General features: G+C 40.1%; 1 protein-coding gene across 1 annotated transcript in view; it reads left to right on the forward strand.

The window, feature by feature from the left end:
• pi4k2b (phosphatidylinositol 4-kinase type 2 beta) overlaps window positions 1–21,097 on the forward strand; it is a 53,096-nt gene extending 31,999 nt beyond the window's left edge. Inside the window, exons 6-9 of the mRNA XM_078215539.1 lie at window positions 2,402–2,501; window positions 5,801–5,934; window positions 15,895–15,954; window positions 17,529–21,097. Coding sequence (XP_078071665.1) covers window positions 2,402–2,501; window positions 5,801–5,934; window positions 15,895–15,954; window positions 17,529–17,702 — 468 coding nt within the window. The 3' untranslated portion in view covers window positions 17,703–21,097. The remainder of the gene's footprint in view (window positions 1–2,401; window positions 2,502–5,800; window positions 5,935–15,894; window positions 15,955–17,528) is intronic.
• Window positions 21,098–21,881: the final 784 nt, after the last annotated feature.

Consider the following 21,881-nt stretch of genomic DNA (forward strand, 5'->3'; position numbering starts at 1 on the left):
GGAGTGCATTGGAATAGTGAAGTCTAGAAGTAGCAGATATGGATGAGAGTTTCAGCAGCAGGTGAGCTGAGGCAGACGCAGCGATGTTGTGGAGTGGAATGACAGTCACATTTGTGCAGATGTGTGACTCGAATCCCATCTTGTGAGCTGCAGTTTAATTCGGTCTCAGACAGTTTTTCTATCTGCTTTCTCTCTCCTTATCCATCCTGGCCTCCCCCACAAAAAATATTAATTGATATAAATGAGACATCCCTTAAATACCGAAACAATTGTCTGGCTTTGATTCTGTCCTTAAGTAGTAGAGAAAATGATTTGCTACTTGATCTTTACTGCACCAAGCCCTCCTGGGTTTGAATCTTATGGTTGGATCTCATGATTTAAAGTTGGCAAAATTAAAAATGAGCAATGGCATTCTCTTATCTTGGTTAAGATGGATACTTAAATATGTAAGATATATATTTTGGAAATCAGTAAGCCTTGAATTACATAAAATATTCCAGCAACTAATTTGGTAGATTTTTTATCCTTGTTATAAATCCCTCCATGTCCTTACCCTTGTTTGTCCTGATATTTAACAACCTGTAAACCTCAAGATCTAACACATCATTTATTTAGCAGTTCCATCAGCTCATTCTTTGCCAGAAGTTTGCATTTCTCCAGTACCCTTAATAAACTAAAATCAAAAACTTGATTTTAGTTTAAATCAATCCAGCAATTTATAATTATGTACTTTTTCCCATACTTACTTACTTTTCCTCCAATCCACGGAAAGCTCACTAAGCATCAGTAAAATGATGGAAGGGTCATCAACAGTGCTATCAAGCAGCACCTGCTCAGCAAAAATCTGCTCAGTGACACCCAGTTTGGGTTTCGGCAGGGTCACTGAACTCCTGACCTCATTACAGCCTTGGTTCAAACATGGACAAAAGAGCTGAATTCTAGAGGTGAGGTGAGAGTGACAGTCCTTGATATCAAGGCCACATTCAACTGAGTGTGGCATCAAGGAGCCCCAGCGAAACTGGAATCAATGGGTATCGGGACAAACTCTCTGCTGGTTGGAGTCATACCTGGTACATAGGAAGGTGGCTATGGTTGTGGAGGGTCAGTCATCTCAGCTCCAGGACATCTCTGCAGGGGTCCTTCAGGGTAGTGTCCTAGGCCAACAATCTTCAGCTGCTTCATCAATGACCTTCCCTCTGTCATAAGGTCAGAAGTGGGGATGTTCGCCGATGATTGCACAATGTTCAGCACCATTCGCGACTCAGATGCTGAAGCAGTCCATGTTCAAATGCAACAAGATCTGGACAATATCCAGGCTTGGGCTGACAAGTGGCAAATAACATTCACGCCACACAAATACCAGGCAATGACCATCACCAATAAGAGACACTCTAACCACTGCCCCTTGACATTCAATGGTGTAACCATCACTGAATCCCCCACTGTCAACATCCTTGGGGTTACCATTGACCAGAAACTCAACTGACTCACCACATAAACACAGTGGCTACAAGAGCAGGTCAGAGGCTAGGAAGACTGCGGCGAGTAACTCACCTCCTGACTCCCCAAAGCCTATTCACCATCTACAAGGCACAAGTCAGGAGTGTGATGGAATACTCCCCACTTGCCTGGATGGGTGCAGCTCCAACAGCACTCAAGAAGCTTGACACCATCCAGGGCAAAGTAGCCCACTTGATTGGCACCACGTCTACAAACATCCACTCCGTCCACCACCGACGCTCAGTAGCGGCACTGTGTACTATCTACAAGATGCACTGCAGTAATTCACCAAAGATCCTTAGACAGCAACTTCTAAACCCACGACACTTCCATCCAGAAGGACAAGGGCAGCAGAAACTTGGGAACACCACCATCTGCAAGTTCTCATCCAAGCCACTCACCATCCAGACTTAGAAATATATTGCCGTTCCTTTGCAGTTGCTGAGTCAAAATCATGGAATTGCCTCCCTAATGGCATTGTGGGTCAACCCACAGAACATCAACTGCAGCGATTCAAGAAGGCAGCTCACCACCACCTTCTCAAGGGCAACTAGGAATGGGCAATAAATGCTGGCCAGCAAGCGACACCCGTGTCCCACAAATGATTTTTTAAAAATTGTTCATAGTTCCACCATGCAAACCTCTCTGATAATAGTTTTCCAAATTTATTAGACATTCATTCCCTGCAATGTGAGGACCATGAAGATCTATGGTCTGGTGAGTTAGCTGAGCACCTTTGGAGTGGCAGTGCAATTGGCCTTGATAGGATAGATAGATCTGGTTTTCTTTCATGGGTATTTCTTTGAGTGGAAGTAATATAATTGCCCATCAAGTGGATTTCTTAATGTCACGATGCGAAAAGTTTGCTTCTAAGAAGTTTAAAAGCTATTCTACTTAATAGGACTCTGAATGGACAAATTGCAAAGAGCCCGTCATTAAAATTGCAGCAATCGACAATGGATTAGCTTTTCCATTTAAACATCCTGATGAGTGGAGAGCCTGTAAGTACATTTAGTTGTAAGATTTTATATTGTTTATTTGAATGATTCTTAGCTTAAATTAAAACATTTTCTGAAATCTTATATCCTAATTTGTATCGTACTTGGTATCCTAATCTTACCCCATTGGACTTTGCACATTTTGTATCATGTATATTTTTCCATTTGTGAAATGTACTTGCTGAAATTACCATTGTACTAAATCAGCAATGAGAATATTGCACAGTCTAGGCAGCATTCACAATATTGCATAATCTAAGTAACATCCACTGTAACACTACATTCTGCACTCTCTCCTTTCCTTCTCCCTGTAACATTACTTTCTGTACCCTTTTCCCTGTGTACTCTACGAATGGTGTGCTTTGTCTGTATAGCGTGCAAGAAACAATACTTTTCACTGTATACCCAATACATGTGACAAAATCAAAAGTTTACCATATGTGAACTGCTGACAGTTTCACCTAATGTGGAATGCAAATCAAATAGCAGAAAACTATAAAACACTAAACTGATGACAAAATGTAAGATCTACCAAAACAATCAATCGATCCAGTATTTTTGAAAAGCCTTCACTCAAATAATCTGGGTTCAAAATAAAATACAATAACCTGCAAATCCTTGTTTAGAATTGGCCTTTGTGGTGCAAGTACCTAACATTTTTATTATGAGTTCTTGATTTCACTCGGATTTGTTGCCTTACTTTAATCTACTGGGATTTGGTAATCAAAGCCACTGATTTTGATGATTAAGTGTTTTTATTGAAGTATATGGAATCAGTTGCAGCATTGAAGGAGGCCATTTGGCACATCGGGTCAATGCTGATTCCCCATGGAGCAGTTCTGAACGTTTCATTGTAACCCTACAAGCTTATTCATAGAATCATAGAAATCCTACAGTACAGAAAGAGGCCATTTGGCACGTCAAGTCTGCACTGACCACAATCCCACCCAGGCCCTACCCCCATATCCCTAGAGATTTACCCACTAATCCCTCTAACCTACGCATCTCCGGTCACTAAGGGCAATTTTTAGCATGGCCAATCAACCTAACCCACACATCTTTGGACTGTGGGAGGAAACCGGAGCACCCGGAAGAAACCCGCGCAGACACTAGGAGAATGTGCAAACTCCACACAGTGACCCAAGCTGGGAATCGAACCCAGGTCCCTGGAGCTGTGAAGCAGCAGTGCTAACCACTGTGCTACCGTACCTTTCAAGTGCCCATCCAATTTCCTTTTGAGATCATTCTTTATGCTACCTCTCTTAACAATAGGTTAACTGCAACCTTCCACTTTAGACCTAATTTGTATGTTAATTGTTTAATAGTACTCACTGGGATATATAAAGGGGTTACAGGTGGCACATGGGTATTGGGTGTATTATGTGGAGTTGTAAAAAATAGTGAGTTTGTGAAGAAGCTGGGCTTGCATCATCATTTATTACTGGACTGCAACTGAGAGACTTAACACCCACCACTTTTGTGGGCCGTGAGTCTCCCAAGGTCGGATTGAACCCCGGCCCCTGGTGCTGAGGGACAGCAATGCTAACCACTGTGCCACCGAGCTGCCCATCTGCATGTCAGTCAAGATTGCATGTTAAAATATTCTTGCTGAGGTTAACTAAGACTATATTTGGTGAGGAAGATTTTCAGGTTGATTCAGATGTAAATTTATAGTGATGTGCAAACTTCCTTGAGGAAGAATTCTAAACTAATTGGCTTGAAACTTATTTACAGAAATATTACTTTGTAGGTTGAGATGTAGCTAAATCACTGCTTCAATTTAAAGAATGCATGGTATAAATCTCCTTTTATAAAGAATCGCAATGCCCAGGAGCATGTCTTGGAGCAGCATGTTGATGCTTCACAATGTATGAGCAACTACTTTTCACTTTTTGCACGTTATCAAGACAATTTTCAGATTTTAACCCAATGCTCTGTACATAGCAAATACTGATGCACATCTTTTATATAAAATAAAGGGCATTATTTTTGTGTTGGTAGCACTGCTGAATTACTTGTGTTTTAAAACTGCTAGCTAATCATTGTTAACCTCTTTTTTTTTTTTAAAACAATCTATCTTTGTAATACTATAATCACAAAGTTATGCAAAGAGGCTTCTGGCGAGGGAAAGCCTGAAAGGAGGGAGCAGGGACAAGTTGCGAATAAGATCCTGGGAGGAAAAGCCTGAGAGGAGTGTGCAAGCAAGAACAGAAATAGGAAAACCTGATCCATTTACAATAGGTTGGGATAACTTGGAAAGTAATTTATATTTTACTTATAGTTTTCAGGTCAAACATCCCCTGACCTGCCTCTATTCTGTTAATTCTAAATATATAAACATCCACGTTTCTTGTATTAATTTATCTGGTTTACAACTCAGCCTTTGGTCTGTCAGCAAATCACTTCATGTTAGGCTGGCATATTGGCACATGGGCCACAACAGCTACCAATATAACTGGTATGGCAGCCAGAAACAAGAACAGTAAAACAGGCACATGAGCAATGGCAGCTGTGACAGCAGTATCAATCAAACATAATTAAAACCAAGATTAACATCTTTAATCACAAGATTATATGAGATCATGTTTTTAAAGCTTGCACACTTGCATTGTGTGCACTCCTCATGTGCTTTATGCTTTTGAGCATATAAATCAGCTAGAGGCCTGGGCCGAAAGATGGCAGATGGAATTTAACCCGGACAAATGTGAGGTGATGCGATTTGGAAGGTCGCATATTCCAGTACTGTGTTACTGGAATAAAACATTTGAAGTGGTGGAGGTTTTGCAATGCTGTGATGTCCAAACTGCAGCCTCCAAATTCTGGCAATTTGGCCTATGGGGTGTGACAATACTCTTCTATTTGATTTTCTATTTCTTATTTGGTGCTTTGTACTTTTTGAACTTTCCATATTTACAGCTTTAAAGTTTTATCCTCCTATTTTCTTTTTTAAACCAAGGTGTGCTGCACTCTGGCTTTCATCCGTTGCCCTGGTTCCACAATTACTTTTTAAATCTGTATTTGGGTTATATTTCAGTGCATTGGAAAAGTTTATTTTCAGTGCATCAAATAAATACTCTAGTTTTGCTTGCCCCCAACTTATTCCTTAAACTTGTTATAATAGATGGAAATTTGTATATTTCACTATTTTCTGGTCCCTTGTTTTTGTGAAAAGGTTTTGATACAATTGCATTCTCAGGGCACTTGGGCTAGCCTGTCATACAGTAACTAGCTTTAAACATGGCCATTTTTATGTGCAATTATATCGAAAAGGAGCTCATTTTTTTTGCTTTGTCTTTCAATAGATCCATTTCACTGGGCCTGGCTTCATCAAGCAAAAATTCCTTTTTCACAAGAGACAAGAGACTCTGTTCTTCCCCGAATTTCGGATATGAATTTTGTTCAGGATCTTTGTGAGGATCTATATGAACTCTTTAAGGTTTGTTTTCTAATGGACTTTCGAATCATTGTACAGAGTAAATTAGGCTTTCTGTGAAGAGTGCAAAAATGATTCTGCATAAATTATGAGCTTACATAATTGAAAATTAACTTTAATTTCTACGTAATGTAATATAGCTAAAGCTATATTATACGTGTATGTTTAACGAATGAAAGAAAAATGTCATTTCTTTGTAAACTTGAATTTGGCCACCTGTGGATTAGATGGTTAAATTTACTACTGCCGAAAGATTTAAAGTTTATAATATAGTTGCTAAATGAGCAGCTGGATATTGAGCCTGTGCCAAACTCCTGGCTGAAACATTGTCTGGATACTCCGCTGCTTGGTTTGTACAGAGTTTTGTCTTCAAATGAACATCAAGTCCAGCTGGATTGATGTAATGGCATTTTATTTAAATAATTCACAGAATTCTTAAAGTTTGAGCAATGTGAACCTACTTAGCATGCCGAAATGCTACTTCTCTTAAATGGGTTTGGGAATTTTACACAAGGTAGTGTTGTAGGTCATTTGTAGGTGTGTATCTCTTGAACCTACATTTGAATTATTTTCCGTAAAGAAATTAGAGTTTGATGTCAAGTAAAATCAATCTGCACTGAATCCAACTCTTAATTGGGAACAAACTTGAGGACAAAATTCAGTATTATTTGCAATCTTCCAGATAAGTGCAAGAGCTATCAAAATCCCAGTATTGCAACAGATTAACTATTTCAAACTTTGGTTTTGAACAAATCAGAGTTTTGTCCAATAGGTAACCCATGTTGTATTCAACCTGAGTTATGCACTATAGAATGAAATTTTTTTGCTGATTATTAGTTGGGAACAAAGGAAGTAAGAGCAGGAGTAGGCCTGTCAAGCCTGCTCTGCCATTGAAAAAGATCATGGCTCCTTATTTACCTCGACATAATTTTTACCCCACTTTCCCCATATCCTTTGATGCCATTGATATCCAGAAATCTATTCATTGCTGTCTTGAACATGTTCAATGATTGAAGTTCCACAGCACAATTGTAGAGAATTCCAAAGATTCACCACCCTCTGAGTGAAGACGAAATTCCTCCTCCTCTGCAGTCTTAACTGGCCTGCCCCTTATTCTGAGATATGGCCAGAATTCTCCCAAATTCTAAGTGTCAAATTTGCGCGAAAACTGGAGTAATTCACGCTGGTTTTTTCAGTGAGAGTTCGAAGAAGAATCTGCCACACTCGACTGCAGAGGCCACCAGTGTGAATATCATAAGAACCAGGGGGCAGGGCCTATCCCTGCTGGAGAAGCTGAAATCAGCGTGCTGAGCGGACAGCAGGGAGATGACGTCTGCTGTGGACCTGTTGCAGCGGCAGGCGAACTGTAGTGGATCCAGGCAAACCAGGAGGCTGAAATTGATTGTACCATGACTAATGTTTCAAAGCACTTGATAATGATGGATGTCAGAGCCACCAGACGATAGTCATTAAGGCACGCTGTTTGGCTTTTCTTTGGTACCAGGATGATGGTTGTCTTTTTGAAGCAAATATGGATCTCAGATTGTTGTAAGGAGAGGTTGAAGATGTCTGCAAATACCCCCACCAGCTGACCCATGCAGGATCTGAGTGCTTGTCCAGGTACCCCATCCAGGACCCAGATGGTGGTATTTGCATTAAACTTTGGAGTCATCAAATTGAAATGGATCAACACTCCTATTGTTGAAGAAATGCATAAACCTAAATAACCTTGGTATTTTTTCCAACGTGTCATTAGGGAAATTAGAGTTATCACAGAATTGTTGCAGTGCAGAAGGATGCCATTGGCCTATCATGTCTGCACCAGCTCTCTGAGCAACTCGCCCAGTATCAACCCTCTGATTTCTCCCTGTAACTTTGGACATTTTACCTTTCAGATAACAGTCTAAATACCCAGTGTTTCCTTTGTACTTTGATTTCTGTTCGGGCTGTTCCCCCTCCTTTTGGGGAGCTGCCCCTTTTACTTTGTCCTGACTTAATCTGAGTTTGTTCATTTGGTTTGACCTAAAAAGAGGGCAAATGAATAGATTGTCATTAAAATGAGCAAATTTCAGGAACTGTTTTTGTTTTAAAGCTTCCTTCTCTGATAGTGTGCCAGAGTGATATGGTCAATCCTAAGAATGTTAAGTTCTTGCTTTTGTTAGTATTTCACTGGTGCAACAAACTAGTTAAATATTTACTTCGCTTTGTGATTCATTGCTGTTCGTTTTGAAAGCTCTTTGAGCCTTTATTCTTAATAGTGATTTGCTGACTTATGCAATTTTGTTTTGTCCTTTGGTTGAGATTTAATGTAGCCATTAAGTGGAAGCAATGCACCAAGTTACGGTTGTCCACATACATTTTTTTTTGGCTATTTCAGACAGTCTTGTTTGTTGTGAAACCCGTTGCTTACCAACAAAGATAAGATTGGTAATGAAACATGCATTTTGTCATATCATCTTGTCATTAGGCCAGATGAAAACTGATTCATTCTGGCTGATCTCTTTCTAGACTTTATTTACAATAGAACTACATGGAGCAATTTACATTCTTTCATTTTTAGGTCAAGTTGACCAGTAATCCTTTGCCTCAGACTGGCTTGAAACTTTAGTAATTTAGCCGTACTAACATGCTATTTTCTGTAATTTATTACTATGAAGTGCGAGTAAAAATGTTCTACCCACAATGTTCCTCCTACAAACCTTATCAGTTTGCCTCTAACAAATGGAGCTGTAATTCAGAACAAGACTTGACCTATTCCTGTTCTTTTTATATCTATTTGGCTCTTTGTGCCTACTCCACCATTTAACAAGGTTGTGGTTTATCTAACTCTGCTCCACCTATTCCTATGCACCTACCATAATGGCACGAGTTAATTTTATAATTGGAGTACATGGATACAATCCACCCTGAATGCTAACATTTTCCAGTTTGTTGAAAAAGTATTTTTATTTTTCCTACCAAAATGAATAGCTTCTCCAATTTGTATTCTGTCTGCCATTTTGGTGCCCATTCACCAAACCTGTCTGCATCCTTCTGCAACCTCTGCATCTTCCTCACTGTTTGCTTTTCCACCACACTTTGTACGGTCAGCAAACCTGCTGACATTATACTGTCCTCACATCTAGATCATAAGTAGCTGAAGCCCAAGTACTGATTCTGCTAGTTTCAGCTTGCCAACTCCAAAATGTCCCTACTAATGTTTCTACTAATCTATTTTCTGTCCATGAACCGATGCTAATAGCCCAATTCCACGAGTCCTCATTGAATGCTTTTTGCAAATCCAATATCCACTCATTCCCCCTTTCCATTTTGCCAGTTATACCCTCAAAAACTAACATTTGTCAAACGTTATTTCCCTTTCCTATATCCCTGCTAAATCTATGAATTTCTAGTGCCCTGTTACCATATCCCTAATAATAGATTCTAGCATTTTGCAGATGATGGGCTAAGTGGCCTATAATTCCCTGTTTTCTCTCCCTCCTATCTCAAATAGTGGGGTTTTGTTTGCCATTTTTAGCCCTTGGGAACCGTTCTAGAATCTAAGGAATTCTGGAAGATCCAGACCATATGTCACTGACCTCTGGAGCTTCAAAAACTGTAGAATTTAATTGTCAGATCCTGGGATTTGTCGTTGCTTAGCCCATTAATTTCTGGTACTTGGGGCCCAAGAGATCAACAGCGAACACAATGAGACAGCCAATGAACCGGAACAGCCGACAGAGAGATCTGCGGTGCAGTAACCGAAGAGGAAAGAGTCGAATTGGACTCCTCCAGAAGGCCACTGCCCTCGATTCGACATATATGCCCAAGCTGTCAGGTGCTGCGTCAATGCCAGATTCACCAGCCGCACTCACAAGATAGCCCCGAACGTCACCCAAGCACAACACAACGCCATCCGTGCTCTCAAGACCAACCGCAACATTGTCATCAAGCCAGCAGACAAAGGAGGGGCCACCATCATACTGAACAGAACGGGTTACTGCAAAGAAGTGTACCGACAACTGAACAACGAGGAACACTACAGACAGTTACCCACAGATCCGACCAAAGAACACACCCGTCAGCTCAACGGACTGATCAAGACCATTGATCCGGACCTTCAGAGCACCCTCCATGCTCTCATTCCATGTACTCCCCGTGTTGGAAATCTCTACTGCCTCCCGAAGATACACAAGGCCAACACACCCAGCCGTCCCATCGTATCAGGCAATAGGACCCTGTGTGAGAACCTCTCCAGCTACATCGAGGGCATCCTGAAACCCATTGTACAAAGAACCCCCAGCTTTTGTCGCGACACTGGATTTCCTACAGAAACTCAGCACACATGGAGCAGTTGAACCAGGAGCATTCCTCGTCACAATGGATGTCTCGGCAGTCTACAGCAACATCCCCCACGACGATGGCATTGCTGCAACTGCCTCAGTACTCAATGCCGACAACTGCCAATCTCCAGATGCAATTTTACAACTCATCTGCTTCATCCTGGACCACAATGTCTTCACCTTCAACAACTAGTTCTTCATCCAGACACACGGAACAGCCATGGGGACCAAATTCACACCTCAATATGCCAACATCTTCATGCACAGGTTCAAACAAGACCTCTTCACCGCATAGGACCTTCAACCGATACTATATACTAGATACATCGATGACATTTTCTTCCTTTGGACTCATGGCGAACAATCACTGAAACAACTATATGATGACATCAAGTTCCATCCCAGCGCTACACTCACCATGGACTACTCTCCAGAATTGGTTGCATTCTTGGACATGCGCATCTCCATCAAGGACAGTCACCTTAGCACTTCACTGTACCGCAAGCCCATGGATAACCTCACGATGCTCCACTTCTCCAGCTTCCACCCTAAACACATTAAAGAAGCCATCCCCTAAGGACAAGCCCTCCATATACACAGGATCTGCTCTGATGAGGAGGATCGCAACAGACCCCTCCAGATGCTGAAAGATGCCCTCATAAGAACACGATATGGCGCTCGACTCATCGATCGACAGTTCCGATGCGCCACAGTGAAAAACCACACCGACCTCCTCAGAAGACAGACACGGTGGACAGAGTACCCTTTGTCGTCCAGTACTTCCCCAGAGCGGAGAAGCTACGACATCTTCTCTGGAGCCTTCAACATGTCATTGATAAACATCTCGCCACGGCCATCCCCACACCCCCACTTCTTGCCTTCAAACAACCACACAACCTCAAACAGACCATTGTCTGCAGCGAACTACCCAGCCTCCAGGAGAATAGTGACCATGACACCACACAACCCTGTCACAGCAACCACTGCACGACGTGCCGGATCATCGACACAGATGCCATCACCTCACCTGAGGACACCATCCACCAGGTACACGGTACATATTCTTGCAACTCGGCCAACGTTGTCTACCTGATATGCTGCAGGAAAGGATGTCCCGAGGCATGGTACATTGGGGAGACCATGCAGATGCTACGACAACGGATGAATGAACACCGCTCGACAATCACCAGGCAGGAGTGTTCTATTCCTGTTGGGGAACACTTCAGCAGTCACGGGCATTCAGCCTCTGATCTTCGGGTAAGCGTTCTCCAAAGGCGGCCTTCACGACAACGCAGAGCAGAAACTGATAGCCAAGTTCCGCGCACATGAGGACGGCCTCAACCGGGATCTTGGGTTCATGTCACACTATCTGTAACCCCCACGACTTGCCTGGGCTTGCAAAATCTCACTAACCGTCCTGGCTGGAGACAATACACACCTCTTTAACCTGTGCTTAACCCCCTCTCCACTCATTGTCTGTACCTTTAAGACTTGATTACCTGTAAAAACCCGCATTCCAACCATTATTTTGTAAATTATGTTTGTGTCTTTATATGCCCTGTTTGTGAACAGAATTCCCACTCGATGAAGGAGCAGCGCTCTGAAAGCTTGTGGCTTGTGCTACCAAATAAACCTGTTGGACTTTAACCTGGTGTTGTGAAACCTCTTACTGTGCTTACCCCAGTCCAACGCCGGCATCTCCACATCACATTTTAAAGTGCCAGAGATATCCAGCAAGTCAGGCAGCATTTGTGGGAGAGAAACAGTTACTATTTCAGGTTAATGACCTATCACCCAGAGTCTTACCACTAATAAACTGACAGGTTTAAGAATTTCCTTGCAAGCCTCCTGGGTGCCCTTGTATACCAAACACTGAAAATACGCATGCAGATGCAGCAAGTAGTTAACAAGGCACAAGGTTATGTTTGCATTCAAAGAACAAAAGAAAGTTACAGCACAGGAACAGTCCTGTACTCAAGTTCTCATTCATTGCAAGAGAACTTGAATACAGGAGCAAGGATGTCTTGTTGCAGCTGCACAGGGCTTGGTGAGACCATACCTGGAGTATTGGGTGCAGTCTTGGTTTCCTTTTCGAAGAAAGGATATACTTGCCATAGAGGGAGTGGAGTGAATGTTCACCAGACTAGGAGAGATTGTGTCGACTAGACCTGTTTTTATGGGCATTTAGAAGTATAAGAGGGAATCCCATTGAAACATAATATCCTGACAGGCTGGACAAACCGGACACAGGGATGATGTTTCCTCTTGCTGAAGGGCCCTAGAACAAAGGGTCACTGTCCCAGGATAAGGGGTAGGCTGAAAGACCGGCTGGTTAAGTGTATTGGCCATGCTAAATTCTCCCTCAGTGTACCTGAACAAGCGTCGGAGTGTGGCGATGAGGGGAATTTCACAATAACTTCATTAGTGTTAATGTAAGCCTACTTGTGACACTAATAAATAAACTTTTTTAAAAACTTTATATCAGGCAATTTGAGATGAGGAGAAACGTCAACGCTTAGAGGCTGGTGAACCTGTGGAATTCTCTATCACACAAGGCTGTGGAGGCCAAGTCATAGAAATCTATTTACTCAAATATATTCAAAGACGTCAAGGGAAATGAGGAGAACATGGGAGTCTGGCATTGAGATAGAAGATCAACCATCTTATTGAATGGCAGACAAGGCTTAGTGTTGAGTGACTCCTCTTTCTGTCTCTTTGAAAAAGGAGTGTAATATTTCCCAGTCTCCAAATCTTTAACAACTTCCTAATATCTCAGTAAGTTAGTGCAGTTATGGAAAGCCTTTTTGCTACCGCAAGCCCACTTCCTTGAACAATGTAGCATGCAAAACCATTGGGACTGGCCTTTTATCCACTTTTATATGGTCTAAAATGGTGTTTCTTCCTTCTCTAGGACTGTCCTACACTCCTTTTATGCACCTAATTCCTCCCTCCTATATGGTCCTCCAACTCTGCCCAACCACAATAGTGAACCTCCCCACAAGAATATTGGTCATAGTCCTATAGCAATGTAACGAGTCCCTTTTTGCGTTGGTACCTCCTACCCCAGAGCTGATCCCAATGTCTGGACAATCTAGCATTCCCTCCCTCACCGTGCTTCAGACTTGCCAGCACATCCTTCCTCTTAATTTTCACCCCATTTCTGTACTTGTATTTTGCTTAGAGGCAATGGGCAGTGTCTCAAGACAGGCAACCCAGGAATGAGTCCTTATTGAATTTTGGATCTTGCTGGTGTTTGGGTCAGACAGCTAGTCAAAACTACACGATTATTTTCTCATCATAAGACATGTACCAACCCTATCTTTGGCAGCCAACATGAATATAATGACTGCAATATCTTGATTAGATCAAAAATCACAATCTGGAAAGGTTATTCTTGGGGTGGGAGGGTGAATATTTCAAGATGCTGTACTTTTATCACCCTTTTTATCCCTAATAGTATCCACACTACTTCTAATTACTCAGTTTACTATTTACATGCCAGTAGAAGATTTTTGGATTCCCTTTGTTTATTGATCTATTCTCTTATTTAACTGTCAGTCTTGTTCTTCGCTTCATCTCCCCCTGTTTGGCCTGATTCGTTGATGAATTCACCTGAGATGCATCATGTATCTCTTTTTTTTGTTTCTTCTTGTTATGAATGTTCCTCATCATCCAAGGAGTCCTGGCTGTGATTCCCTATCTTTTGCCCTTGTACTGTCACCCTCATCTCCCACTTTTTTTGAACACCTTGTACACTGTATTCTTGAATATTAAGCAACCGGTGCTCACCATTTTTAAATTATGCTTGTCACTGATATATTCCCACATGACTCTTTTGCACTTGTATAAACAATGTAGTGAATAAAGTTGGTAAACTATATGTACATTCTAAATCTGTCTTTATATATTCCTTTTAGTCCTTAATCTGATCCTGTCTAATATGGTGTTTCTTCCTTCTCTAGTACTGTCCTATGCTCCTTTGTGCATCTAATTCCCCTCTCCTATATGTTCCTCTTTACCCAACCACACTAGTCAACTCCCACAAGAGCAATGGTCCCAGTCCTGTAGAGATGTAATGAGTCACTTTTTGCATAGGTAAGTCCTGCCCTAGAGCTGATCCAATGTGCTGAAAATCTGTAGCCCTCCCTCCTGCAACATTCCTCAAACCACGCATTGATCCCCTCTATCTTCCTATTCCAACTCTTACTAGTGCACCACAGAGTTTATGCCTTTAGAGGTCCTACTTTTTACTTCCTCGCTCCTGGAAGTCTGACCTATGGACCTCTTCCTGCCTTCTGTTGATACTGACATGTACCACAGCTGGCTCACTCCTTTTACCCTGCAGAATATCCTGCACACTCGGTGACGTCACTCTGCTCTGTCATCAGAGGCAGAACACCATGTGGGGCTCAAAATGATGATTCCAGCAATGCCCTTAAAAATGCAATCTTCTATAACAGCTGCAAGTCTATGCTTAGCCATTCCTTCCTGTACAGTCCCATGCCCATTGGTGCCATGATCTGGGATGCACTCCTTCAGGGTATCATCACTCCCAGCAGTTTCTAATAGTGAGTAGCTGAGAATGGCACACACCCTAAAGGCTCCTGGTCTTACTGTGTCCTACTGCCTGTAGAGTAACCATCTCCTGGCAAGTACAATTCCAAAACATATTTCTGTCCGATTGTTCCACAGTGACTCTAGTTGCCCTTCAAACTCAGAAGTTTGAACTCTAGTTCAAGCAGCTGGAGGCACTTCCTCTAACTATGGTTCTCCCATCTGAGTTCAAGTCCCCACATGGTGCAGGAATTGCAACACTAGGTCTTGCCCACCCATCCAGGATTTTAAAAATCTCTTTTCTCTAAATTTTTATAAAGTATTAAATTTAATTAATGCTTCTAGACCTGCCTGTGGACCTGTTGCTGTTATACTTGGTCCACCTGTGCTGTTTTTTTAATCTTGCTCCCAAGTGTTTAATAAGCTCAACTACTCTGTCTCTGATTTCCTTTGACTACATCCTTCTCACCTCCAACCCCTCTGAATGTCTGGTCGTTCCTTGATTTGTTCTCATTGCCCTCTCTAACTTCCTCAAGCTTGATTTCTGCAATTTGCTAACACTTTGCCTACACTTGTTATCTATTGGTCTCTGGCACAATTTTTCCTCTGGCTCATTTTCTTTGCCCTGCTACATCTATCTAACCATTAATTATTTGCATTAATTAGCTACTAATTTACAGTTTCCTAAGCAAGAAAACACCAATTGAAGGAAATACCAAAAAAAAGCACTTCCTTGCCCCTCTGCACTGGGTTCCCACTATGACTTCTAGTGCAACTGAGACGTGATTGCAGGACTTTGTTGACTTTAGGGATCCAAAGCATCAAAGTATTTAAGTTTTGTTCTGGTGTCTGTTTTCTTGTGCCCCTCCTTACTTTGTAAGCTTTCTCATCTGAAGTAGTTGCATTTCAAAGAGTAAGTAGTTGCACTTAGCAGTGAGTTTTGTTAGTGACAAATTACGTTGATATTAAAACACTTCAGTATTGCTAGTTTAGCTATTTTAAAGACAACAATGGCTAGTTTTCTATGGCTACCTATAAAACTTTGATTTTTATTTTTTTCATGATTTGTATCTATTTTACTTTTCAGACTGACCGAGGATTTGACAAGCCCACTTTTGAATTGCAGATGTCAGTGATGAGAGGACAGGTAATTTGTATGTTGTTTGCTTTATGCAATGAGATTTTATGAAATGGGGATGAACAAAAAATTTCTGTTGTGCAAACCCTGTACAGTAAAGTTTGTTTAATCTAAGTGACCTTTAATGAATCTAGAATAGGAGTGAACTGAATCAAAATGGTTACCAACATAAGAGGCCTTGCACCTCATTATGTCTGTAGCAGTTTTCTGATAGAGCAACACACCTAGTCCCAGCTGTCTTTCCCTACAATCCTACAAAATCTTTTGTTGCAGCTAATTGTCAGAATTGTTTCTTTTTGAAGCTTCTATTGAATCTGTCTCCAATATTCTCAGGCAATACTTTCCAAATCCTAACCATTCACCACTTTTTAAAAGGCAAAGAGGCTACATCACTGGGTGGAGACTACAATCAGATTAACCATAATCTTACTGAATAGCAGCAGATCAGGTTTGCGAGGCCAAATGGCCTTTCCTCCTCCTCCTCGTATTCTTGTAGCTCTAACTTTGCTGATGAGCCTGTTATGTGGCATGTTTTCAAGTGTGTTTTGAAAGTCCAGCTACACTTGGATCAACTGCAGTATCCTCAACAAGCACCTCTGTTACTTCATCAAAAATCTGTCAAATTAGTTAAATGTTTTTTACCCTTAACCATTCCATGCTGGCTTTCTTTAATTGATCTGCATTTGTCATTATCTATGATAACATTTCATTTGGTCTGGTGACTTAACTTTGCAGCCAGTCTAATCATTACTTCCTCTTTATCAGCTTTTAGTGCATCCAGTGTCTTGATTTCCTCTTGCTGTGACTTGGGCTGAGTCTTCCTTTGGAAAGGCAAATGCCAAGTGTTCATTTTTAATACATCTTGCCTCTGCCGATCAAAGCCTTTGTTGGTCCCTGAGCTTCATTCTTGCTTTCATAAGCCTTTTACTATTTATATGCATAAATTAAGTCTTTCAGATTTGCTTTTCTGTTAACTGCTACTCTTCGCATTCTCTTTGTTTCTCATTAGTTTTTCACCCTCCTCCAGCTTTTTAAAATTTGTCTCCCTGTCCCACCTAACTTTCTACATTGAGCCGAGTCCTCGGTTCATATTATCCACCTGACATCTGTCATATGCACCCTTTTACTGCTTCATCTTACTTTCCATCATTTTCTTCAACCAGGGAGCTCTGACAAGCAAATCCAAATCTTGACGCCCTTGCGGCAATGTATCCTGACTATACCCAAATTATCTCCTCTTTGAAGGCAGTCCATTGTTGGGTTACAATTTTGCCTTCCAATCGTGGATTCCAATTTCAGGCAGATCTGGTCTTCTCCCACTTAACTGTTTATAAAAGCTAATTTATCACACTTGTATTCGCACGCTTTTCAGAAGTTTGTGAATTATAATATGCAGTTCACCTTTTTTATGCAGAACTATAATGGTGTTCCCGATGAGCAGAACATTTTTTGAAGTAGAACATAGTTTATTATACTGCTGAAAAATCGATGCATTACAGTAATTCATAGAACAAATCAGTTTTTATAATCTGTGAAAGGAACTGATGTTAAAATGAAACTGTGTGCCTTTTCTTTGTGTTCAGATTTTGAATCTTACTCAGGCTCTTAAAGATGGGAAAAGCCCCATTCAACTCGTCCAGATGCCTCGTGTGGTTGTGGAAAGAAGTAATTCTGGAAGCCAAGGCAGGATAGTGCACCTGAGCAATGCCTTCACCCAAACATTTCATTGCAGAAAACCCTTCTTTTCATCTTGGTAGTGAATGTATAAAGGAACTAATCTGCCATTTGGATGATTTTGAGCCACCTGTTTGATACCACTGTAAATATGCAATAAGGGGACAGCTTCAATTGCACTGGATGTCTCCTTTGTGAAAATATGAATGAAATGAAACTTATCTACTGTATCTTACTGCCAAAAATAGTTGATTTTGGTGTAATTCATCAAATGTTAGATGCTGAAAGTAAAGTTTACATTTTTACTATGTGAAAATTTTGAACAAATTTGTCAGGGAACATAACTACTGTCTTAATGTATTTTTATACAATATGTACATCAAAATTTTTCCAATAGTTATGTATTAAATATCTGGACAAGACTGTCCTAAAGGGAATTTCTTGAATAAAGGTGTTTGTGTTTATAGGTTCAGACCAAAAACTTTTAATTTCATAGTGAGTGTATTTTTTTTGTAAACAACAACGATCACTATTTCTTTCATTAAAATACCATTGAAGCTCATTTTAAAATGTTCAGTTAGTTAATTTCAGTACACTACACTATAAACTAAAATGTTATTAACTTGCTTTTGAGGTCAATGAAATGTATTTGAAACAGACAGCTGTTATATTCTAAACATATAGAATTCACCTTGCAATTTATTGGAGGTCATAAAACTGTATTTGATTTATTTCCTGAATCTCTCACTATCTAAAACTTTTAGTACTGCTTCAAATTGAGATACAGGAGTTTGTGGTAGAAAAACGATGAATTAGTTGAATTACATTCTGAAACAACTTGAATAATAGATACAGCATGTACTTGTAGTTGCTCATGGTTTTGCTTTGTTCATGCCATTTTTTAAAAAAAATACTAAAACTTAATTCAAATGATGCTTTCTATTGTATATGAATCCACCAACAACTACTGAATTACACTCAAATTGGGTGAAATGACAAAGAGTAATTTAAATATCCTTGAATTTGCTGAAAAATCTGCTCCACATACACCATTATTCTGGTGCAAAAGTTCCAAAATGTTGTGGTGAGTGACGATACAATTACTCATGGCACTTGGTAAGTTCCTGAGACTTTTGCACTGCTCCACCATTACCTCACTCTGAAAGCAGAAAGTAATCATAACTTTTGCTATTGATTTTCATGAGCCATTGCAACTTGGCTGCATGTGAGCTAGTGTTGATGCTGCTGCCAATTAGTTTGGAAAATAATGGCACTGGTGACCTGGCTGCAGCAAGATTTATGTTTTATATTTCATATCCTGTTTGCTTTTGATACCCCACTATCCGCATTTCATATACACAGATCCATCTGATGAGAATTCCCACACTCGTTAACATAAATCGAACCAGTTGTCAATTCTGTCTGTAAAAGTATTGACTACAATTTAGCAGCTAAGTTAAATTGTAACATTCACTCCATTTGTTTTGTAGTAAAATGTCTAAAGTACTGAGTTGGTGCACTCCGTTCTGTTACATTGACTTTTTGTTCAATCTTGATGGTCATTTAATTATTTTAATGTTAGATTATCAGGAATGGAGTGAGCATTTAAAATGAGCCTGAAGATTCCAGTGTGTTTCTGCAAAAATGCTAGAAGCTTTAGGGAGGAGGTTTTGTACTTAGAAATTAGGAATGAAATTTCAGATATAACTGGCATCACTTAACATTTAAACAGCGACCAGAAATGCAGTTGAAGAATTACAAATTGAAATACACATTCACATTATTAGAGATACAGCTGAGCTCCAAAAGTTTGGGAATACTGTAACAAACATGCAGTTTCTTGACAGTGACTCAAACAATAAATGGAGAAAGTAAAGTGGCTATTTTGTTAGAATTTTAGACAGTTCCATTTGGAACAATTAGGGAATAAATTTCTTCATGTCACTTAGATGGAAATTGATTAAACTGTTACCAGGAAGGATGCAAATTGAAGTCCTGGCCAGAATTTGTTCCACCTTTGGGTGGATTAGCAGGAGTGGGTGTCTGGCAAGCCACTTTTAGACCTTGGACTTGTTAATGAAATTCTAAACTAACATCATACTCAAGTTATTTGATGTTTTGGCACACTTCCATTTTGGTTCAGATGTTCAGTCATGGGTATTAAGAGTAGTACCTAAAAATTACTTTGGTTGGCAGGGATATGTTTGAAGTTTTTATAGTTGGAATTGAATGAATTTGGGATGATATTTAAAATGATTATCAAGTTTGCTTAAATATGTAAACCTAGAGTCAGACTAGGTGCCAGAAAAAGGTTATATTCTTCGGTTTAAATCTTTCAGGGAATGTTAATTATGTAATGCTGCAGTACAAAGGATAGACATTCCAGAGGGTGAACGGCGTTAGATCATATCTAAGTTAAAGAAGATAAATATACTTTGGTGTATGGTGAATAACCAGTCTCCTCGAGTATTTTTTCCTTGTGCATGTGGGAGGTATATTGCCATGTTTTTCATGATGGGTATATTTGGAATTAGCATTATTAATGAATGCTGAGTACCAATTTGTATAGTACCCTCTGGATGGAAGGAACAATCTGGTTGAATAGTTCAAAAATATTTCTATACTAAATGTTTTTCATTATTTAAGATTTTCCTTTATCAAAGCAGTAACTGCTCATAGATAAAATCATTGCTTCTTTTTGTGGTCATTTGTGTTAATGATATTGTTGGAGCTGGGAGGAAGAGATGATGTATAATGGAAGTATATCTTTCATAGCTTGATGGGATATTCTGTTGTAAAGGGAGTGACATTTGTTGTCTTGAAACTAACAACAGCAATTTGCATCTTTGTAGCGTTGTCAACATAATGTCCCCATGGTGCTTCACATTATTATCAAATAAAATGTGAAACATAGCCACGTAGGAAATATAGGGACAGTTGCCAAAAAATTTGGTCAAAGATTGATTTTAATGGAAAGGTGGTGGAGTTTTGGAAGGGAATTCGAGTTTAGGGCTGAGGCAACTGAAAGCTCAGCTACCAATGATTGCAAACCACAGGCTATCTGATGGTTTTAGGAAGCAGGTTAGCCCTGTGCAAATTTGAACATGTGAACAATTACCAAATGCTTTATTGCACAATTACAAACTGTGAAATTGTTGCACCACTCTGAACTGCTGTATGCACATGTAAAAGTGGGCCCCTGATTTTCGACTTAAAAGTGCGTCATTTCTTTCATACCTCATGTAAAAGTCAACCTTGGGCTTTTTGGGGATCGAAGCCAAAAATGTTGGAAGCAAAGTATAATAGTGGAGTTGTTTACGTGATAAAAATCGCAATTGTCCAAGTACTTCTCATCACTTTTATGGGATGGTGGAATTCTTCAGACTTCCTGGTGGCAGCACCTCCATGTCTTATTTGATTTCCTTGTAAATGTATACATACCAATTAAAATGAGTAAATAAATGCTTAAAACATTTAACTTTTGTTTTTGTGTAAATTACTAAAATCAAATTATGAATGATATTATAACAGTTTTTTAAAGGCATGTTGTTTGAATCTAGTTGATTTCACAAACATGGGTTCTATGCTACACAATCTGAATCTTAAACTTTGAAGCCAAATACCAGTACCAAGGAATGAATGGATATCACTTGTCAATTTTATAAACTGTCATCTTCATTTCTGCAGGAATTCAAGTTTTACTTCATTGCATTGGTTAATTAAACAATAAAAACTGATGACTGGTGGAATCTTTTAAAACGGATGAGGAAAATAACTGCTGATAGTTGGAAGTAACCCTACTGCTTTATATTGTTGATGGAGCAGCAGCCTTTTGAATTTCACTCGTTTGATCCTTGTCTCATGCCAAATGGGTCAAGATCAAGTGCACAGTGCTATTCGTGTAGAGGTTGTTACATTTTGTCTCAATTTTCCTTTCAAAAATTGGCTTTGTACACCAGCACAAAAATCACCTTGCGTACATTGGGCTAGACGGCCAGAGTTAAGCTGAGGTTATATTTCTGCAGCTTCCACTTTGTGTAAAATGGGTGTTGTTTTTATTGTTGGCTGAGATCCCATCAGCTTTGTTATTCAGGTAACTCAATTTTTGTAGCAAGGTTTATTGGTGGCAGCAAGGTTTCTTAGCCAGTACAGGAATGCCAGGATATTCTGTAGGTGCTTCCCGTGAACCGGATAACCATATTTGTAGGAAGTGTCATTAGTTTTAACAGTTCAACTCTAGGATGTGGAGCTTCAACAAAAGC

The sequence above is a fragment of the Mustelus asterias genome, chromosome 1 (assembly GCF_964213995.1).
Source record: "Mustelus asterias chromosome 1, sMusAst1.hap1.1, whole genome shotgun sequence".
NCBI classification, from domain to species: Eukaryota; Metazoa; Chordata; class Chondrichthyes; order Carcharhiniformes; family Triakidae; genus Mustelus; species Mustelus asterias.